Genomic DNA, 22,203 nt, shown 5'->3' on the forward strand with positions numbered 1-22,203 from the left:
AGTTATTGTTTTTAAATTATTAAAAGAGCTAAAGAAAGGTGTTTAGGTAAATAAAATAACAGACTTTTACCTAAAATAATATATTTATTTATGAAAAAATTGCCAAGGACTTAAATTACTACATTTGGTGAGATTCACCCGTATACAATTTGAAATTGGTAATCGGTGAGGAACCTAATAAAAAAAACAATTACCTACCATATTGGCTATCAGAGAATAAATGAAATGCAGAAGTAAATAACTTTTACTGACTACAACCTATTAAGTAAAAACTAAATAATACGTATCTGATTATTAATTTTATTATAAATATGTAAAGAAAACAATACTCGTATAGGCAGAATAGAAACTACACTTTGTACAGAAAGTACAAAAAGCTCTTTGAAACAAAGATGACACTTCCTTCTTCTTCTGAATCTTGTCTTTACAACAAGGAAGATGTGAAATTTGTGATTCTATTTTCGGTCAGTTAACCGATTAAAATGGATGTGACAGAAATATATAAATGTTTTGTACAAAATGAAAATAGAGCATATGAGTAATTTATTAAATGGAATATTGAAGCAAAAGAGAATATTACACACGTGTGGTGATTTTCACCACACATTATTTCTAATGGCGAGGTAACCCAGTGGACAGGGGGCAGCAGTGTCATCTGGGATTATTGCCTCGAAATTGGAGAAGTCTATCAATTGCACAAATTCACACTACATTTCAAATATAATTTTTCCTAAATTACCAGATTGCCTTAAGCTACCAAGTGTTTACAAACCAGACATGTATAAAAATAAACTAACATTGGGGACTAAACATAGATAAGGGTGAATTAGAATATTTTATAACTTCTTTGTATGTACATTGTACACTAGCTTAATTGTTGATCTTAAGCATTTACAGGAGCATTTACAGAGGGTTGGCGTATGATAATATCATGATGATGTAACTTTGTGGATTGTGTGTTGAGTGAGTGTCTTGATGGTAGTAAATGTAGGGTCAGGAAGGGGGAGTGTGGGGGGAGGGAGAGAGGTAGAAAGAGAGTGATGGATAGATGGAGTGAGAGAGAGAGGTAGAAAGAGAGGGAGGGAGGGATTTATGGATGGAGTGAGAGAGAGGTAGAGTAAGGGATATATGGAGGGAGAGAGAGAGGTAGAAAGAGAGGGTGGGAGGGAGGTATGGATGGAGTTAGAGAGAGGGGTAGAGAGGGATGGTTAGAGGGAGAGAGGTAGAAAGAGAGGGAGGGAGGAAGGGATGGATGGATGGATGGAGCGAGAGGTAGAGAGGGAGGAAGGGATGGATGGAGCGAGAGAGGTAGAGAGAGAGGAGGAAGGGATGGATGGATAGAGATGGAGAGAGAGATAGAAAGAGAGGGGGGAGGGAGGGAGATGGAAGAGAGGGGGAGAGGGGGGATTTATCACATACGTTGATTTTTGTGATAAATAAAAACACATGACGGAATTTTAGTTCTTATAAAATAATACTCTATATTGATCACAACATGTTTTTTTTTATAACATTACTGAATAAAAGTAAAAAATCAATATAAAATAACACTAAAACATTAATCACAATTGAACCATTGCATTGTAAGGAAAACAACTCAGGTAAAAAACTAAGCTTGCTTACAATAGTTTAAAGGGAAAGAATTTTAAAAATTGCTAGAATCATGTAAAACAATAATTTCAAATTTTAGTACCGTACTAAAAATAGTCGGATTTCAGAAAAATAACAAACAAATACTGCAAAAAAGCATTCTTGTTTGCATGTTAAACATAAGCATGTTATAAGCAATCAAAAGAATTTCACTAAATGGAATTACTCAATTTTTATTATATGTGTCTGCTTGAAGTCTTAAACTTTTGAAACGATAAACAATTGATAAATTATCAGATTCTGCTAGAGTTCCTAATCCTGCACGATGTAACAACTCTAGAGTACTCACGTGCCACAGGTACTCAGTGTATAGCTTCACTCCAGGAGGTATCTGCCGAACTCGTGGGGCGTGAAGATGGATCCACTGGTTATACACAAAGGATTGGTAAGCAGGGTAATCAATGTTAGCCTTATTCATCAATTCCTGCAAACAGTTTCCAGCATTAGCATGTGCAATAAGAACTTTAAAATTCCGATCTAAGACCTCATACAGTATTTAATTGAGTAACCTCAGTTTTACAGAAACGACCTTATCGAAGAGCTAGAATTTCTTTAAACAAGTTATTAAAATAAAACACACACACAGATGTTAACATGTAATTAAATTATTATTGTCCTGTGTTGCTTTTCCAATTTCTTCGCTCACAAAACTCTAAGTGGAGAATATTTAATTCTTAGTTTTAGTATATCTGAATTAAGCACTGTTTCTATAAATGTTATTATTATTATTATTATTTAGCGTTAGACTGTAATAGATATTGATTTGAACACGTAGTAGCGTTTCATTGTATAAAGACAGAGTGAGAGAGAGAGAGAAAGAGGATCAGGCAATGCTTACCCCTATAGGCGCAATATCTAAAATAATATGCAACTTAATATGGAGTGGCGTTGTCGAGATGAGGTTTTTTTTTTTTTTTTGTTCTCTTAGGACAAGAAGCTTATAAATTGCACTTAGTCCTGTAAGAACCTTTGCGCTGCTTCCGGAGTGACAGGATATTCAGGATGGGTAAGGTTAGGGAGTAGGGGCCGCCTCCTATCAAGATCCATGAGGAAGAATTAGGGCACTACATCTCAAAGTCATGTCTCACTGGAAGAAGGTGAGACCAGCTCTGAACCAGCCTCTCCAGTCAAAATAGGCAGGGGGTGGCATACCCTTGGTGAGGTTAGCAAGAACCTCTGAGGTTAGGGAACAAACTCCAACAGTCATCTCCCACAGTAGACTAGACCTATCGAATTGCCCATGAACCGAGAATCTTTACATATGCGGTTAGTGATGTGCCGCTCCTGGACATCCATAAGGTTGCCCAGATTGAAGTGACACATCGGTTTTTGCTGTGCCCAGTGGTGGGTTCAACTGGAAGGTATAAACCAACCAGAAGTGATCCCTGCTGGGTAGAGATGAGGTATTGCACGAGTAGTGAATTCATCCAGACTATACAATGGAGTGTCTGCAAGCCACTGCCGGAGCTTCTTCTTCAATGCGGAGGATAGACTTTCCTTTATTGACTGTGGAAGCATATTAAATAGCTTTGCTCCAGCATATGAGGGCTTTTTTGAGAAGATGGAAGTTCTGTGGGTAGGAAGATTAAAGTTGATGTTGTGCCTTGTGTTGTAGCTATGGATACTGTTGTGTCTTGAAAAGGAAGATCTTAGAGCGAAATCAATTGTCTCCAAGATGTATAATGAGACTGCAGTTAGAATTCCAAGGCTTTGAAAAGTGTCCCTGCAGCTTTCCCTTGGCTGAAGACCTTCCATGGATTAAAGAGCGCGTTTCTGGAGCACCATCACTCGTTTCAAGTTCTCCTGCTTTGCCCCTCCCCAGAATATTATACCGTATCTGAGGTGGGACTTGAAAAGCGTGTGGTAGCTTGTTCTTGTTGCTCCAGCCGTGCTGATGGCTCGAATACGCTTCAAGGCGAAAATTGCAGAGCTCAGTGTCACGCAAAGTGAGTCAACATGATAGTTCCAGGACAGTTTCTCATCAAGGATTATACCCAAGTGTTTTATTGAATTAAGGGTTTGAATGTTAGGAGGACCAGTGACTTTATTTTTAACCTTTCCTATAATTAGCTGTGTAGTTTTGTCTTCACTGAAGACCAGATCATTGCTGATACAGTAGTCTTGTGCTAAACTCACTGCAATGAAGTTGTTCACCTCCAGTGCTTCTGCTGTTGTATAATAACCAGGCGTACCGAAGCCACCGCTCAGTCCTTGTTCAGATGTCCTGCTTAATGTATCTCCTATAAGCAATTTCTCGACCCACCACATTAGGCGGTTTTTATGGGTTCTCTCTCTCTTAATATCAGTATATTTAAACCTCTCTTTATAATTTTTAAACATTATTACATCTTAAACCCCTTTTCAACCCCTTCAAACAGTGATTGTACAATTAGTGTTATTAGCAACATGACTTCTGAAGACTTCCGCGCGACTACCGCGGCTGTTGTGTGTGAACTGACAATGTGCGGTACTCGTTCATCAATTGTACTCTCAACTCCTGCTACATATCTTCAACCCCTTTGGATACTCTCCGTGGTGTGGACTCAGACTCAAACTACTGGTGGCAGAGTGATATATGGTCCTCCAAAATAAGATAATGTTCAGCCATTTTAAGTATGCTGTATAATTGCATAGCTCTTATTATTCTTATTTAATATCTTTGCTCTCACAAAACACTTTTCCCAGGAGGACTTGATAGGTTGTTTTCGGCGGTTTGTGGAACTGCTTAAGTTGTAGACTGGTGGGCCTCATGGTGTTTCCGGGGGGGGGGGGTAACTTACATGGACACTTTGAAGTCCAGGTAAAGAAACGCTTAACTATTTTTTTCACCCGGGCTTTGCCCGTCCGCCCGTCCCAACAGAGTTAGCCACTGGAATCTATTAGAAGAGGCAAAGTAACTGTGCAGTGACCCAACAGCAGGACGAGGTTAAAAATCTGACATGCTTGAACTTAACTCAGCAGATATTAATTAGGGCTTTACAGGCATTCAGAACGCCAACCGATCGCAACAAAAACAGGTGTTGAAGATAGCCCATCGGTTGGCCTGCAGGACAGTTACACGGTCTGCACTTCTGATTGTGCGGTATTCTTACATTTCCTTGTTAATGGATTAACAACAATCCAGAATTCATAATCGAGGACCATACTGTAATGACTCATTTCATATACCCATCTCACATTCATTTCAATACTTAATTTAATTTAGAAATTTATTAGTAATAATAATTAAATAATTAAGGAACAATTATTTATAAATTGTCTCAAATTTTAATACAAACAATAATAAATACAAAATTAAATATATCAAAATTCATCAAAATTCACCTTATCTATATATATAAAAATGAATGTTTGTATGTTTGTCCTTTATGGAATCGTGAACTATTGGACCGATCATGATGAAAATTTGTACGTATATGTATTTTTCCACGGAGAAGGTTTATAAGCTATGCCCATCCCTTTCCCGATTCAGGATTCCGCCCCACTGGTTACAGAAATACCCATAAGAAATGCATTGCAGCAAACATATGTTAACGTCTTTTCAAATTTTTAATCAGCTGTTCTTTGTAAACATATATTACACTTATAGTTTTAAAGCATAGAGTAAGCTTAAGAGAAACGACAAATTTTGTTTAAACTGTTTTTGCAATCACTGTTAAACATAGACTTTACTATCCAGATAATACAATTCAAATTTGACGTAAAAATTCACCTTTAACTGCAATATTTATTTAATATAAACCATGCTCATGCTTGATCAGAAGAGTAATGCAGATATCATAATTACTATCTTACGTTGGCTACAAATATAAAGAATGTTATAAAATCAACCTTAGTTGTTTTTTTTGACAGAAGTATGGTTCTCAAAACTCCGTGTGTACATATTCTCTCGATCGAGACAACAAAGCAAGCTCAATCGTGGCATCGGAGATATAACTAATTTAATCTAAAATTTATTATAGTAAAAAAAAAAATTTACTAAGTAATATAAGGACTTCGGTTCTTAAGATTTGCGTGCGAAGCCGTGGGTAACAGCTAGATAGAGGCAGGAATATGGTACATACCTTCATAATACGCCCAAGAGGCTCACGATGGAACGACTATCAATTATCTCAGCAATGTTTAGAATGTGATAGAAAAAGAATAAGTGAATATAGTGTACTGTTTTCAACGGGAAATTGCGTGCGAAGCCGCGGGCAACTTTTGCAAAAAATTATTGAAATGCGCAGCAAAGCGCGCCGGGCCCGCTAGTTACATATAAAACTCAAAAGTTATAAAGTGAACTAAAGTCAGTGATACAGTGTGCAGGGATGATTGTTGAGTGAAGAGAGCAGAGGTTTAAAAAGTGAAGAGGAGAGACGGATATAGAAGAAGTGAAGCAAGATTATTATTTTAAAGAAAGAAACAGGTTACATTTTATTCAGCAGTATTTGGTTCAAAAGAAAGGTTAATTTATTAAATTCATATTATCACTGAAGTACAGAGAAGCAGAAGACAGACATTGGGTGAGAAAATTCCTTTTAAATTTAACAGTGATCCATTGGAAGAACATAAAACCCAGGAACATTCGATTTGGCTAACAATTCAAAATTAATATAATTAAAATGTAACAAAATTATTTTTCAAAATTACAATATCTTTTATTAAAAACAATACATAATATTTCTATTTCATTAAGCCAGCACGACCACCCTGCCCTAAAATTTAAGAACTGTATTTAAAAAAATTTACCATTATTGTATCCTCCATCTTGTTTCAAAATTCAAACCTGTATGTCAATTTATCATCATTAAAGTTCACATTTGTATCATACTGAGTTATTTATTATTTCTAGCTATAATCATCAGAATACAAATTAAGTTTAACTATTTATTTAAAGTGTATAGTAGTAGTATATTACAATACTTTGTCCACACTCCTGACAACACTATAATACAAGAAATTAGGAACTCATACACAAAGATCAGGTGACTCAAAAAACTCACTATAAATAATCGATCTGTTGTTAACACATTCACGATGATGTGTACTCCATTGATCTTTCAAAACTGCCATTGGGTGCCCCGTTGGGTTCACGCCGGGCTTTCGTAAAGCACGTAGTGCGCCTGATGTGGTACACGTTGCTATGGATTTCCTTATTGCATTTTTATTGTTTGTCTGTCTTGGTCGTACACGCACAAACATTGAAAAAACATATTGAAACAAGTTTGTTTGCGCAATATTGCGAAACCTAGATACTTCTCTTGTTATACTTAGACATTTAATGTAAAAATAAAACGGTTACGGTTTTTTTTCCATTATTCAAAAATTCAATGGCAAATAATAAAAGTTCGGAAATAAGCCGTTATCGTGAACATGTCACAACTAAATTTACCTTTGGAAATTAAGTCAAGCTCCAAGTATAGTATGGTATTTTTTATAGAGGTTGAAGTAAAAGAAAATCTAAATATGATAAATACAAAATAAGTACCAATAATGTGATTTTTGTTATTTTATAGTTACATGACCAATATAATTGATGTAAAGAGTTAAAAACCATTTAAACCATGAAAAACTTCTGATAAAATTAATGTGTTAAAGGGTTAAAATATTAAACGCTCAGTGCCTGTTTTTTGTAAGACAGAAATTTTGTTCAAAGTTATCTCTTTTGTTCCCTAGAGAAATATTGAGTACGAGATATGCAATTCAACTAATAGATTAAAACATTTTTCAAGAGCCTTGGTTGTTATAAATTCCAAGACTAAAGATGACAAAAATGTGCTTCAATGGCTTGTTTTTCAATTTAATCAATTGGTCAGTCAAACACAAACCGTCAACCAACATCAACCCCGATAGTTCAATGCCGATGAATCACTGAAAAGACATAGTTAAAGATGGCTGAGTACAACAGTGTTGAATTGCTGATTCGTCAACAACAATCATTTAAATAAATAAAAATTAAATAAATCTTATCGGCACTTTTGCCCTACCAGTGAGTATTATTAAATTGAATTTGTACTAACCTTGAATTCTGCAGTTTCTTGTTCAGTAAGTACTCTTACATTATAAAACATCAAGGAATGATAACGATACAAAATATTCTGCTCTTTCACGTTAAGGGATGAAAAAGCGGGAAATAATATTGAAGTACTTCCTTTGACACCAGGAATATAGTATTCGTAAGATTCATTATCCTGAAACATACAAACTAGATTGGTTAAATGTTCAAGCATTCTGCTTATATTCTAATTTTATATATTACTAGTTTTTATTATTACTCAGAATAAATAATTTAATTTTAAGCCGACAGAAAATTCACACAAAATGCTGGATACATCACACATATAATATAAAACTATAAGGTATAACTCGGTACATCTTCTTAACAAGGTCCAGTATTAGAATGTGTTCGTGCAGATATTTTAATCGATTTGCTTTATTCTTGAAATCAACTTTACTGCATTTCTCAAAACAATTAACTTTTTGATTTATTTATATTTCTAACAACATAATAAGACATTGAGTAACATGAATTAACCCCTTCACTACCGCTCTATCCTGAGCTATGGTACGACAGCAAGCACGCTAGGGTGTCTGTCACAGTCAACGTGTTAAAGCAGACTTTGTACGCTTAGCAAATGATCTTGAGATAGCAATGAATTGGTGTAGTCTGAACCAAGAGCGAATTTGCACTTTATAAACAAACAACCTGGTTTTTCTTGAAATTGGTGAAGGAATCTTTCTTAAGAATCAAATTGATCATCAGCCACCCTGGTTTTAGTGGGGGTTAAAAAGGGTCGTTATCAAAAGAGTTAAAAATATGAAGTGTGTAAAACAATTTTAAAACTTAAAACAGAATATGGTTTACAGTTGCTAAAAATTTATGTTAGACACATTGAAAAATTCAACCGGTGAATAAACGGTATATCAAGAAGCCAGTTGGAAAATTTAGTTTCAAAAGTACTGATAGTGTATTTAGCTATTAAGATTACTAACTTATTGTAGATTTTAACTGACATGACAATATGACTATTTAAAGTTTTACTAAGTTTGTAAAAATCAATTGAAGCATAAGATGAAATTTTTTAATACATAGCACCATATCATATATGTAAATATTAGTTGCAGTTTGTATCTGCAACTTTTAAACAAGGGCTTGAAAAAATTATATGGTAAAATATATTTTTAATTAATACCGTACAGGTACATAAGAAATACAATTATTTTCAATTCAATTTCAATTCAAAACCTTATTTATTTCCAAAGAATTTACATAGAAATTACAATTCCATAATAGATTAATATATACTATAGTAATTTTAAAAATATGATTAAAACATAAACATTTCTTAAAATATAGGAAAAAAGTACCCACATAGGCAAGCCTGTTCGAGGGCACGAGTAGTTGAAAAGATAGGTCGACCCACATTGCTGATAAGTTTTAATCATATATATATATATATATATATATAACTCAGATATATAGCATACTTAACACACACACACACACACACACACACACACACACATACATAAATACACAAACCTAGCTCCCAGTACAGTAGAACTGAAAATAAAGTAAAGTAACGGGCCTAGGTTGGTAACAGACAAGGGCTTTAAGTAAAAGAAAATTCCTATCTGTAATTGGATGCAATAACGTTCTCCGTTGCCTCCCCTCCCATATCCGTAAGCCTATTAACCAGTAGCTTTTTAAACATTCCAATTTTTATATTATAAAAATCAGTTAATGGTCTCGGCAATTTTCCAATCAAAATTTCCATTATATAATGAGAATTACTCAATATAAAGCTTTTAGTTCATCTATCTTTTAGAACATATTTACTGAAACCGAAATCCTAGTTCCGTACCTATAGTTAGTTCGTCTAAAAATTGTGTTATTGTTTTTATACAAATACAAAACCAATCTTTTTACATATAGCTGCCTGAAACCCAAAACTCCCATATCATTAAAATGTGCAGATGATGCATAACAGTTAACTTTACACAGGGCAGCCTTAAGAATGGCTCTTTGGACAACATTTATAGGTTCTAATATTGATTTATAGGCACCACCCCAAGATATGATACCGATCAATAACATTAATTGACAATAAGCTAAATAAGCAAGTTTCAATTCAATGAAATTTAAAATTTCAGCCTAAATACAAAAATAAATTTTCTCATAATGTTTTTCATATGATCTATTTGCACTGCCCAACGCATCCGTTTATCAAACATAATTCCTAGATATTTATATGAATCGACACTGCATATAGTGTCACAACTGCATGTTTCACTCATAAAACTGCCACAAGAATGAAGTTTTTTAGACTACTATCATTAAAATCATTATTAGCTCGTAATGAAATTGGCAAGAATTTTGTTTTGGAAACATTTAAAGATAATAAGTTTTGATCAAGCCATTTTTTTACTATGGATAAGCCACGTAATGCCTTAGTTTTGACTTATCCCCAATTCTTTCCTTCGTATAGTATTGCGGAATCATCTGCAAAGAGAAACAACTCACCCTCCACATACAGATTGGCAAGATTGTTAATATACATAGATTAGGAAAAGAATGGGACCAAGTATACTTCCCTGGTTTAAATTAGAAATAGTATTTACAAGCCTTAATTAACATCCTAGCTAACGTGATTCACTCCATCATAATATTCAAACCAATCGTCACTTCATGATTGACAAAAATTAATTGTTGCTGGCCGGCCATGACTCGGTTGAAACCCTCCCAAGGGACAGACTCAACTTTCGGGTAGTAATTCCATACACTTTGGTGCTCTGTCCTTCAAGAACATTTACTTGACATAATCATAGCCTACATATACTAAAAGATACTTGTTAAAATTTCAACCAGTACTTAACCCTTTGTACACTGCTAATGAATTCCATAATTTTTTGTAACACCAAGACATCTATAAAAAATATATTTTTGTCTAAATTCAAAGCTAATTTTTTATCAGAACTACGTTACAAGAGGTAAACGGGAAAAAATATAAAACAGGACATTTTAGTTTGAATTAGCATATTTATTGATAAAAATCTAAAAATAACTAATTACCATACTGTTAATTTGATCTAAATCCAAATTCATGGTACAATCTAATAAAAGTAAAACTGCTTATTATTAGGGCATTTTCTTATCTAAGGTTTCGTAGATAAGGTCTATCATCTTATCATCAGATATCAGACAAGGATATATTTGGTTATGGCTCTGTATGATGTGCAAGGCGAACAGATGGATGGAGCTAGACAAAGGGCACCCCATCCCCCTGCCGCGCAATGTAGGTCATCTAAAAATACTTCCTAGTCAACCCTGATGAGCACGCAGTGTGTGTGCGCCTGCCATTCCGAAGGCTTTTTGTGAACTAAAAAACTCTCCAAGAGACACAATGTATAATTTTTGATATAATTGTGTTTGGCGTTTAGATCATAGTCGAATTGGAATATATCCGTCTAAGGCGTGGGAAGGGTTTAAAAATGATTTTGTGGTGGGAACATCAAAACCAGTTAATCTGTAATGAAATTGTACACCATATACTTTAACAGAAGTAAATGTCCTCTGTGGGACTTAAAATTGTGCAAACTTACGCAATAGTTGGTGCCCCTATCTATTTAAAAATTCCCATCATGATCAATTACGATTCTGATTATCCGTTCACAACATGGAGTAAAAATAATGGAGCACACAGTACACAGGAAACATGGATGTATATAGGGGAGAGGGCTCGGGGGGGCTAAAGCACCCAGTCCCCCAAAATTTTGAAAGACAAACAATAAAACTGCATCCAGTATTCTGTCTTAGGCCAGAACATATTTATGAGGTCTTGAAGCTCAAAAATTTCCCAGGGGAGGATTCCCGAGCCCTTATTTTTGGAGGAAATTTTATACATCCTAAACCACCCCTAGTGTTTACCACAACCTAAGCCCCCCTCCCCCAAAAATAAATAATTTTCAACATACCCCACTGACAGGAAATTACATATACCTTACTTACATTTGGCGGTGGTATTTTATACTCCTTTTTTGGATAACAGACTAATTTTGAGTTAATCAATTTTAGAGTTACAGATTCATTGTCATCTGGGACAGTTGTCTTCAAGTAACGCCTGTCTACATTTGGATGTCCACCTCTGAAAAAGAACATCTGAACTTAAATAACTGTTATGAATGAATTAATTTAACTACACAATTAAAATATAGAATCAAGAATATAAAATTTTTATTCATATAAAATTAATTAATCATGCAAGCACATAAAATCATTTTTTTAGTACTGGAATCGGATGACACATTTTGTATGTAGTGAAAATGCCTAACACATGTAACATATTTGAAAACTACAGTATCTACTACCGAACAATTTCATTCATCAAAAGTCGATAAAATGTTTGTTACTTTTTTCCCAAATTGGTAGTGTAAAGAAACAAATAGTTAATACCGATTATACCAACTACAGCTATGATTTCAAAAAGAGTTTCCAGTATTTCATTAGGCTACTCATTCAGCCCATATTTAGATGACCAACAATAAGAAAATACATTTCCGCCCAAAACACACAAATACATGTGTCTCTTTAAGTTGTTCTTAGAATCCATTACAATGAAAAAATTTGAGTAATGGTAGTTATTAAATGCATTTCACCAAATGAATCAATTATTTCATGCTCAGGAACCCATCACCATATCTTAAACAAACACACATTTAAACCTTTTTTTTTTTCTTTAAGCCCCTTTTAAGCCTTATTCTGTCTGCCCTCATGGGCCACTTGCCTGTGCGAGGATCTTATCAAACAGAATAAGGGGGAGAGTTGATACAGTACAAGGTCAATGGTACTGATAAAAAGTGCAATGGTCACTGACAGGATTGAACCTGCATTAGCATTATCTCTAACTCAGACCCAAAGTCCAACGACAGACCGCTCGGCCATCGGCACTCCAACCAAAGCACCTTTCCACATAAAGTATACAAAACAATAGTGTATGTAGTGCAGCAACCACAAAGTAAGGGTGGAGGCAGGAAAACTAGAGTTCTGCAAGAAATGTGATAAAGGAGTTACCACGTCTTCAACAAAGAACCTTCGTCCTTCCCATATAAAATATACAAAAGTGAGGTGGATGCAGCAAAAATAGAGAATCCTGCAAGAAATGTGACAAAGGAGTTACCCCATTCTCAACAAGGAACGCCCTTAGTCCTTCCTACATAAAATATACTAAAGTGAGGTGAAGACAACAAAACAAGAGAATCCTGCAAGAAATGTGACAAAGGAGTTACCACATTCTCAACAAGGAATGCCTTTAGACTTTGAAATGTCAATTGGAAAATTCTAAACCACTGTAAAAAGTACACCTCGCACAGGCCGTCCAAAGGTAATGACAGAAGACCAAGAAATCTACTTACTAACTGACTTCATCAATAATTCTCAATAGTCAATTGCCCAAGAAGCTGAGCGAAGTGGAGTTTCAGCCACAAGTACAGAGCAGTTACTGAAATGGCATAATTGTCATCCATACAAGTTTAAACTAATTCCTGAGCTAAACAAGATGATTTCGATCGCGGTATACAATTTTGTGGGTACATGGAGGAAGTGATTGCTGCAGATTTGCAATTGTTAAAAAAAATGCTTCAGAGGTGAATCCTCATTTTTTTAGTGGTGAAGTCATCAGGCATATAAAACTGTTGTTTCTGGGCATCCAAAACCACACATGCTTTTAGGGGAGCACACACACACAATTTCATGGAGAGATAAACTTGTGGTGAGGTATCTTTGGCAATCACACTATCTGTCAACTTTTTATCAACGGCAATGTAACTGAGCTTTTTACTCTAATATGATCCTTGGTTTCAACAGAATAGGGCCCTGCTGCATTATGCAAGAGATGTTCGAGCGTTTCTGGATCAATTATTCCCTCATCAATGGATTTGACGGAGTGGACCTGTTAAATGGCCAGCTAAACCACCTGGCCTTAATCCATTGGACTTCTTGTCAGTCATCTCAGGACCGTAGAGTACACTTCTCCAACGCGATATAGCTGAACTACACCAAAGTACATTTGGCGAATGCGCCTATATTACACTGGATATTGGTTAATTTACGAATCCAAACATGGCGTTACGGCTGACATCAGCAGTAACCAATAGGAGGTTGACTTACGATCGTAACAAGACCACGTAACGCCCATAGAACAATGAAATATTACTCCCCGTGAGAAAAGTAGTTCCACTTTTAATGCTCAATAACTTCATTACTTGCCATTTTCACCCATTGAAAACCTTATAGTTTTGTTCAGGAGAACGATAGCAATTGAGGTTAATTACGCGGACCCGTATTTTGCTGGGTTGGCTGTTAACTTCACAATAATTGCCATATAAACTTATGGATTTTACTTTTTTCCATGTCATTAGGACAATAGCAAGATTTCTACATAGCAAAGACACTGAAACAATTTTGCGTGGACAAATAGACCAAAAGAAAGTTATAGTTAAGCGAGTTTATACATCGAGAGATTCCATACGGGCCCTGAGAAGCGCGACAGGGGAGTGTTGTGGTACGGAGTGGGAGAAGCCGTCAAAAGAGGGGAGGGGCTAACTGCCGCCCCGCCACAAAGCTTGCCACTGTCACTATTGTCAGTGAGCTGGATCTGCGTGCTGCGTACGATTATTTAAACACATGTTAGACAAATTTAACATTGGCAGTATAGTTAACATACTTCCAATAGTACAATTAAAATATTTCTATCTGAATTTAAACGTTAATGTATACAATTGAAACTTGGTACATTAGTTTATTGTTGGTTATTTCAGCTCACACTAATAAACAGGGGGTATTCATGATCAGATCCCTTACAATTTTGATTTCTTAAACAATAAGATATATGTCAAGGGATGTTTCTCGTTCGTTACCATTAGAAATGGTTCGATGACTGATAACAACGATGACCAATACAAAGAATACAAATCAAGGCACAGATCAAATGTAGAACAACGAATGTTGCTCATTCAAGGATAGTAGGCCCAGATCCAACATTAAAAAGTTTTACAACTTTATTGTCATTTTCACCCCCTGTTCAGGAGGGCGAATGCAATAAGGAAATACCGCCAATTCTAGTGTTAAATTTAAGTAAAAACTTACCTATTGAAAAGACTGTCAAAAAAATTCTCTACATCATTTCCTAAAATATATTTATTTTCCTCTTCATCTTTCGTTGGATTAGATGTCTCTTGACTGTCACTTTTCATTTTGTTTTATTCCAATGTGAGCTCTTCCAAAATCAATTCTTACTAATGTTTCTTTTTTTAGCTTCAATGATTAGGCTTAGTTTATAATTCAATTAGTACTGATATAACCTATTAGGTGATCACCGGTGTTCGTTCACATGATAAAAACAAAATACATTAAGGAAAAACAAATATCCAGTTAGTACCATCCTTATTCAAAATTTTTAATGCAATATAACATTACAAAATTACTCTTCTCGGTCACACTACCAAACCACGATTAAAAAACTTTAATATACTTAAACATATAACTTGCACAACTTATAACCTTCTTCACAAACTAATCCTGAGTCGACAGCTGACTGACAAAACAGTTTTACCTAGTGTTTTCTAGTCCGCTATTTTCTTCGAATTGTTTGTTCAAAAGTTTTATTTAAGTGTTTTTAATTATTGTTTTTAACTTTTTACCGTGTTTAGATTGTATTTGTTTGATTAATTCACAAGATTCGTTCACACACAAGAAATTTGATGTTCAATTCAAATATTGTAAACAAAGGCTTAACCTAAAATGTTTTAAACCTACTCCTACCGCTATGACAGCCAGCCAGGCTAATGAATTGTTCCCGCTCGGACAAAGTTCGACGTTAGACATGAATGAAATGCTAACTGTTCCTCTTCCCGAATAACAACAACGACTTCGTGAATCCAAAAAAAGCGACATATTACTAAAACTGCAAATGCTTCTCCACCTCCTAAGAAGTACTACCTCGATGTGAGTGAGATTCATTCAAAAAACCGATTCAAGATACTTGAACCAACCCATACCAATGTTGCAGATCATAGCTACTGTCTTCCTTCCTCACAACAAGGACATGAAATGGAACAAGGATCTCCTGATGATATAAAGAAAAATAAATCACGATCTAAGATCCCCACCCAATATTTTTGCGTGACGTAAATAACCACCAAGAAATAATAAAAGATATTAAGTGTAATGTAATATCAAGTTTCACAACTGAAATCAAAGCTAAATCGATCAAGATAAACCTAACAGAAATAAATGACTACAGGAAAACTAACTAACTTTTATGAAACAAATCAAGTAAAGTTTTTCACGTTTAAACCTTCCCAGGACAAAAACCTTGAAGTGATCATTCGTAATGTTTCCCCTACTCTCTAACTGACGAAGAAATCAATCAAGAGTTATGTGACATGGGTTACCCCGACCATTAAAGTATCAAGATTGTTCAACAAAAACAAAAGTCCAATGCCACTCTGTTTTGTAGAGCTGGAGAATTCGGAAAGTGGTCGTGATATTATGAACCTTGAACAATTGTTTCACGCCATAGTTAAAGTGGAAATTAAAAGGAAGTCAAAAAACATCCCACAGTGTCTGAGATGCCAAGACTTTGGTCACACAAAAAACTTCTGCAAACTGGACCCTCGCTGTGTGCGGTGCTCGGGATCCCATCTCTATTCAGACTGCCCCGGTCAGTAAAGAAACCAAACCAGTGTGTGTTAACTGCGGCGAGGAAACATACTTCAAATTACAGGAGGTGTAAAATACTACCAGGGCATCAAGCAGAAATTGACCGGTCGCAAGAAATCCTCCATAGGGAACGACCAAGAATCTCGTCCACAAGTTACAACGACAAGACCCGAAAACTCAACGAACCTAGGGAAAACTCAACCAAAAATCATCTCCACCTCGATCTCCGTTGAATATGAACTCCCCCAGCTATGCTGAGGTGGCTCATCCGTCGTACATTCCTTCAACTGCAAACTCCGTAGAGGATCCACAATCTCTGGAAGCAGGTAACATCTCAGGTCTTGACGAAATAATAAGCAATGTAGTAAAAATACTCATAACCCCAGTTGAAAAAGGTTATTCAGCAGGTTATTGCTTCTTTCTTAAAAATGCCCGTGACTAACAATCAGGCCCAACTCTCTTTAAAAACTTAATTGTTCTCAATTGGAATGCCAATGGCTTGAAAGACAAAAAACATCTCTTTACAGATTTCCTAGTAAGACATAATATAGATGTTGCATGTGTCACTGAAACTCACTTACTGCCCAATGATAAAATTTAAAATAAGTGGCTCTATTCTATTTACAGACAGGACCGAGTGGCTCCTCATGCCTCTGGGGGTGTCGCAATTTTGATCAAAAGAAACATAAAACACCACGAATTTCTTGCTCCCCAGTTACAAAGTTTAGAAGCTGTTTCCATAAAAATATTTTTACAAAATGGACTCAACTTTTCATTAGTATCAGCATACTTACCTCCTAACAAACGTTTTGTTGATGAAGATTTTAATAGGATTCTCTATAATAATAGTCCTACTATTTTAATGGGAGATCTAAACAGTAAAAACACTTTATGGGGATGTCGCACTAATAACCCAAAGGGTAATAAATTGAATGACTACTTGATGCGTACAAACTATTAATATATATCTGCTCCTGTAGAAACCAACATTTTATCCGTGGCAGAGAAACCAGCAACCTGACATATTAGATATATTGTTTTTGTTTAATAATTTCAATGAACCGATAGTACAGCAAACCTTATGCGAGTTAACGTATCTGACCACTTACCAGTAATTGTAACTTTTTCAATTAAACCCGATTTTACCATCCTCCATTGAAACTAATAAATGGTAAAGTTGACTGGGCTGTATTTCATAACGAATTAGAAACTAATATTATCTTGCCGAATTGTGTTTACAGTCTTTCGAAGATATTGACAACTGTGTACTACAATTCACTGAGCTGATTAAAAATTCGGTTAAAAAAGCAGTCGCAAAACAATCACAAAACCATGTTTTGTCCTAATCGCCCCTCCGCAAAGAATTCTTAATTTAATTAAAGAAAAACATGTTTTTAGGAGACGGTGGCAGAGACACAGGCATCCAGAAGATCGCATGCAGCTTAAAACAGGCTCATCAGGAAAATAAAATCAGAATTAGATATTTTCAAAATTAATGACTATCAGAAATATTTGAGTGAAATAAACCCAGGCGATAGTTCAATGTGGCTGGCAACCAAAAGAATTCTCAGAACGCCTTCTACGATCCCTCCCCTTCAACAAGGCCAGGAGACGTACCAGAGTGACTCTGAAAAATGTGAGGTTTTTGCGAAATTATTTTGAAAATGCTTTTTCCCCTAACCCTACTGTTAATTTGCAAACTGAAGATGAAGTCAAACAGGTTTTTAAATAGCACAATCTTATCTGCTGAGCTTCCCACTCAGTATATCTCAACATCTGAAATTAGAAATGTTATCCAATACCTACCGTTGAGGAAAGCTCCTGGGTATGACTTGATAACAAACTTAATATTAAAAGGAACTCCCGCCAACAGCCCATCAGCTATTAAAAACTTTATTTAATGCATGCCTACACGTTGGTTACTTTCCTAAATCCTGGAAACATGCTGAAGTTATTGTTATCCACAAGCCCGGTAAGCCTGTTAGAAATCCCTCTAGTTACAGACCCATCAGCCTACTACCCACTCTGGCAAAAAGTATTTGAAAAGCTAATACAGAAGAGACTATGCAGATTCATTGAAGATGCTCAATGTATTCCTCCCCACCAATTCGGTTTTAGGGCAAAAAACATTCTACTACGCAGCAACTTGCGAGGTTAACACAAACAATAGTGCAAGGGTTTGAAAATAAAAGACACTCTGCTGCTTTGTTTCCTGGATGTTTGCTCAGGCCTTTGACAAAGTATGGCACAAAGGCCTTCTGTATAAGCTATTTCAAACTGGACTTCCAAATTACTTGCAAAACATCATCGAATCATTTTTAGAAAACCGGACTTTTTCAGTAAAAATAAATTCTACTCATTCCACTGTTCGACAGATCCGGGCTGGTGTGCCACAAGGCTCAATTTTAGGACCTATCCTGTTTAATATGTTCATGCATGAACCTACCCATTCCAGCTCATTCTACGCTTGCTCTTTTCGCTGATGACACTGCCTTGATTTCCCAACATCAAGACATTGACACAGCAGTTGACATGCTTCAGACTGATACAGACCTACTGTTGGATTGGTTTCGTTAATTGGAAAATCGCACTTAAAACCCTCTAAAATGTGAAGCGAAAATATTTTCGCTAAGAAAATTCAATCCCTTAAGGAATATAGAAATTCAAGATAACATCATACCATGGAATGAAAATGACAGAACTGTTAAATATTTGGGTGTCTTATTAGACTCTAAACTTACTTATAAACAGCACATAAATTCAAAATTAAATCAAGCAAACACAAGATTGGCACAAATGTACCCAATTATCAATAGAAGATCATCTCTTAAACTTAAATGCGCTCTTTTAATCTACCAAGGAATATTCAGACCCCTCTTAACTTATGCTTGTCCAGTTTGGGGTCCTTGCCTCCTTAAATCAAAAATGAACAAACTTCAAGTATTCCAAAACAAGTTTTTGAGAATAGCAACAAATTCTCCATGGTTTGTTAGAAACCGACAGATTCATAATGAATTAGAAATTCCGACCATCTGTGACTACATCCGAAAACTAAGTGCTACATTTCTAGAAACTCTGGACCAATCAACAGGTGCTGTCCATTTTAACATTGGCCAAAGAAACTGTCAACAGAAGACTGAAAGCACGTCTTGTTCAAGACATTTTATTATAATTTGAAACTTACATTGTTTGTCAAGTACTAATTTTATTGTTTATTTTCTGTTAACTGTATTATGTGTATAGGGTGTCTCCATTGGAGCAAACCCACTAATGTTAATATTTCTATGTTCTTCTGTTCTCTATGATTCAAACTTCTGTGTATAAATTATTTACTTGTAGTAATTGAACCAGAAAAATAAAGCTTTTGAAAAAAGAAAAAAACTAATCCTGGACCTGTAGAGAGCTGAACTGTTACACTGAACCTAACCTAACTAATGATTTTTTTTACATTTCTCCCGCTGTCAGTGTCAAATTTGAATTAGATATCCCAATCGGACAGCTTAAGAGGTATTCCATGCAACTTCAAAGTACTACTATCTATTTCGTTGCCCTTGACTTTACTGTAAAAGGTATAAAGTAAAGAACAATAATTAGTGACGTAAAACTTCAAAGTACTTATTAAAAGATTAGATACAGTTTAAAGTTTACAACTATTGGATGTATAACCCCAGCGAAACAATTCGAACTGGCACAGAATCTGATTCCCGCCCCAATAACAATAGAACACATTTTATTGATATACAACACATTAAGTTGTGTCATCAATATTAATTTTGAATAAAAAAAAAATAGACAAGACGTTATTAAAAAATAAATTATATTAAATATGACTGAGTATAACGTTGGAAATATGCAAGTCATTTAAGATTTAAATGATTAATGTTGATCAAATATTAAAATGTATAATATGTTATGTTCCATAAATTCATTTACTGTTCAGAATGCCTTGGTCAACAAGAAATCTTTTAAGATTGTTTTAACGATTTCTCATTGGTTTCTAATTAAATACATTCTGTGAATTTGTTTTATGATCTGACTCCTGCTTGAGACGGAATTTTTGTGAAAATTAATGTTGTGTGTGTCGCTCAGGCCTGGATATTTGATTATATGTTTATACAAGGCAAAGCCAGAAGTTCTAATTCGTAAAAGCAGATTTACATAACTCTCTCAAATGTAGTTTTTAATTATATTGGTACTAATTTGTTGACACAGCTGCATTACATTTTATTGCTGCAAAAACATGCTGTGCGTATCATCTCATCTGCAGGCTTCTTAGATCACTGCAAGCCCTTGTTCAACCGACTTAAGATCTTAACGGTTTTTAGCCAGTATGTTGTCGCCAGCTTGTTACATGTCAAGGAAAACCTTGCAGCCTTCGGAACTAGGGGTGAAGCTCAGGATGCCTACAGGCTGAGGAACAGCTCACAACTAAATACAGTCTCCTGTAGGCTAGGCAAGACAAGAGATTGTTTCCCCGCATTAGCAGTAAGAATGTACAACTGCCTCCCTCAACATCTTAAAGCTCTTGAGAGCAGGGACTTTGAAGGCAGGCTTAGGAAGTGGTCCCTGGCCAACCCTCTCTACTCAATCAGAGATTTTTTCGAGAACGCGAGCAACATAGCCTAGCCTTGCCGCCACTTGCATTTGTAAATAGTGTAAATAGTAGAATTTAGTTAGTTATTTATTTTATTGTGACGCTTTCAATCCAGCAACGCTGGTCAATGAAGAAGACATCAGGTATCAGGTATTACTTACAACAACTGACAAATGAGTTCGAGGTTTTTTGTTGCCAACGTATAATATTCTATAAATTGTCAATACCTTTCAAAAGCTATGTGGAATCATAAGGCCAAATGATTTCGAAGTTACGAATAAACAATTCCAAGATTTTCAAAAAGATGTTGTTATAAAAAAACCTAATCTCTCTTTTTGATATAAATAAATATTAACTCAGCTTTATGAACTGAATGTTGAATATGAGTAAATTAATTTCTAAATATTTTATTTATCGTTTACATTGAATTCCAAAATTATCTGTTACAGAAATGATAATGATAAACAAACGCTTAGATATCCCTCTTCAAACATTAGGACTGGGTCCACCCCTGTAAACAACAGTGTACAATTTATAATTAGTATTATATTTCACGTCAAGCTGTATCAAAAGACCTTCAGATCGTCACGGAGTTACGGATTCCAAGAGGGTAAACGATACCCGTGTGATTTGGATCACGTCAGAGTCTGACATTTGCAAAATGTGGTACATTGGAGAAAATAATGTCATTATTTACTAACCTTAGGACAGGACGTGTTCAGCAAACAATAACATTGGCTTACGACAAACTGGTTATAAAATATATAAGAATTAGAATTATTTATTTAAAATAAAAATGCCATGTTTAGTTATTTTAGTGATTAGGTAGTATTGAGTTTATCGACTACTACTCATAATAAAAATATTTTTTTATGAATTTTATGGACAAATGTAAGAGATTGGTGTTTTTTCAGTATAAATTCAATTTTTGACTAATTATCGTTGAAATGTGGAAATAATGTTCGTTCAAATAAAGGATGAACGGCTCTTTCATTATTTATACTAAATTTATAATATATTTATCCATACCGTTATTTATATAACATTTAATCGTTAAAAAATACTGAAAAACACACGTCCATTAAAAATGTGAATAATTTTGAATAGAATTAATTAAAACAAGAATGTTTGGAAAAGGGAGTGGTAGTCGTAGATTCAATATTTTCATTTTTAGTGTATAAAAATTCAGATATAACTATTGAAATTGTATTAGAAAAATACTACAAACACACGTTCTGTTATAGGGAAAGCTGCGTAC

General features: G+C 35.0%; 1 protein-coding gene across 1 annotated transcript in view; it reads right to left on the reverse strand.

Moving 5' to 3' along the window:
* LOC124367307 overlaps positions 1 to 15,134 on the reverse strand; it is a 38,537-nt gene extending 23,403 nt beyond the window's left edge. Inside the window, exons 1-4 of the mRNA XM_046824033.1 lie at positions 14,777 to 15,134; positions 11,642 to 11,777; positions 7,653 to 7,823; positions 1,940 to 2,074 (exon numbers count right to left, since the gene is read on the reverse strand). Coding sequence (XP_046679989.1) covers positions 1,940 to 2,074; positions 7,653 to 7,823; positions 11,642 to 11,777; positions 14,777 to 14,883 — 549 coding nt within the window. The 5' untranslated portion in view covers positions 14,884 to 15,134. The remainder of the gene's footprint in view (positions 1 to 1,939; positions 2,075 to 7,652; positions 7,824 to 11,641; positions 11,778 to 14,776) is intronic.
* Positions 15,135 to 22,203: the final 7,069 nt, after the last annotated feature.

This window comes from Homalodisca vitripennis, chromosome 8 (assembly GCF_021130785.1).
Source record: "Homalodisca vitripennis isolate AUS2020 chromosome 8, UT_GWSS_2.1, whole genome shotgun sequence".
Classification (NCBI taxonomy): Eukaryota; Metazoa; Arthropoda; class Insecta; order Hemiptera; family Cicadellidae; genus Homalodisca; species Homalodisca vitripennis.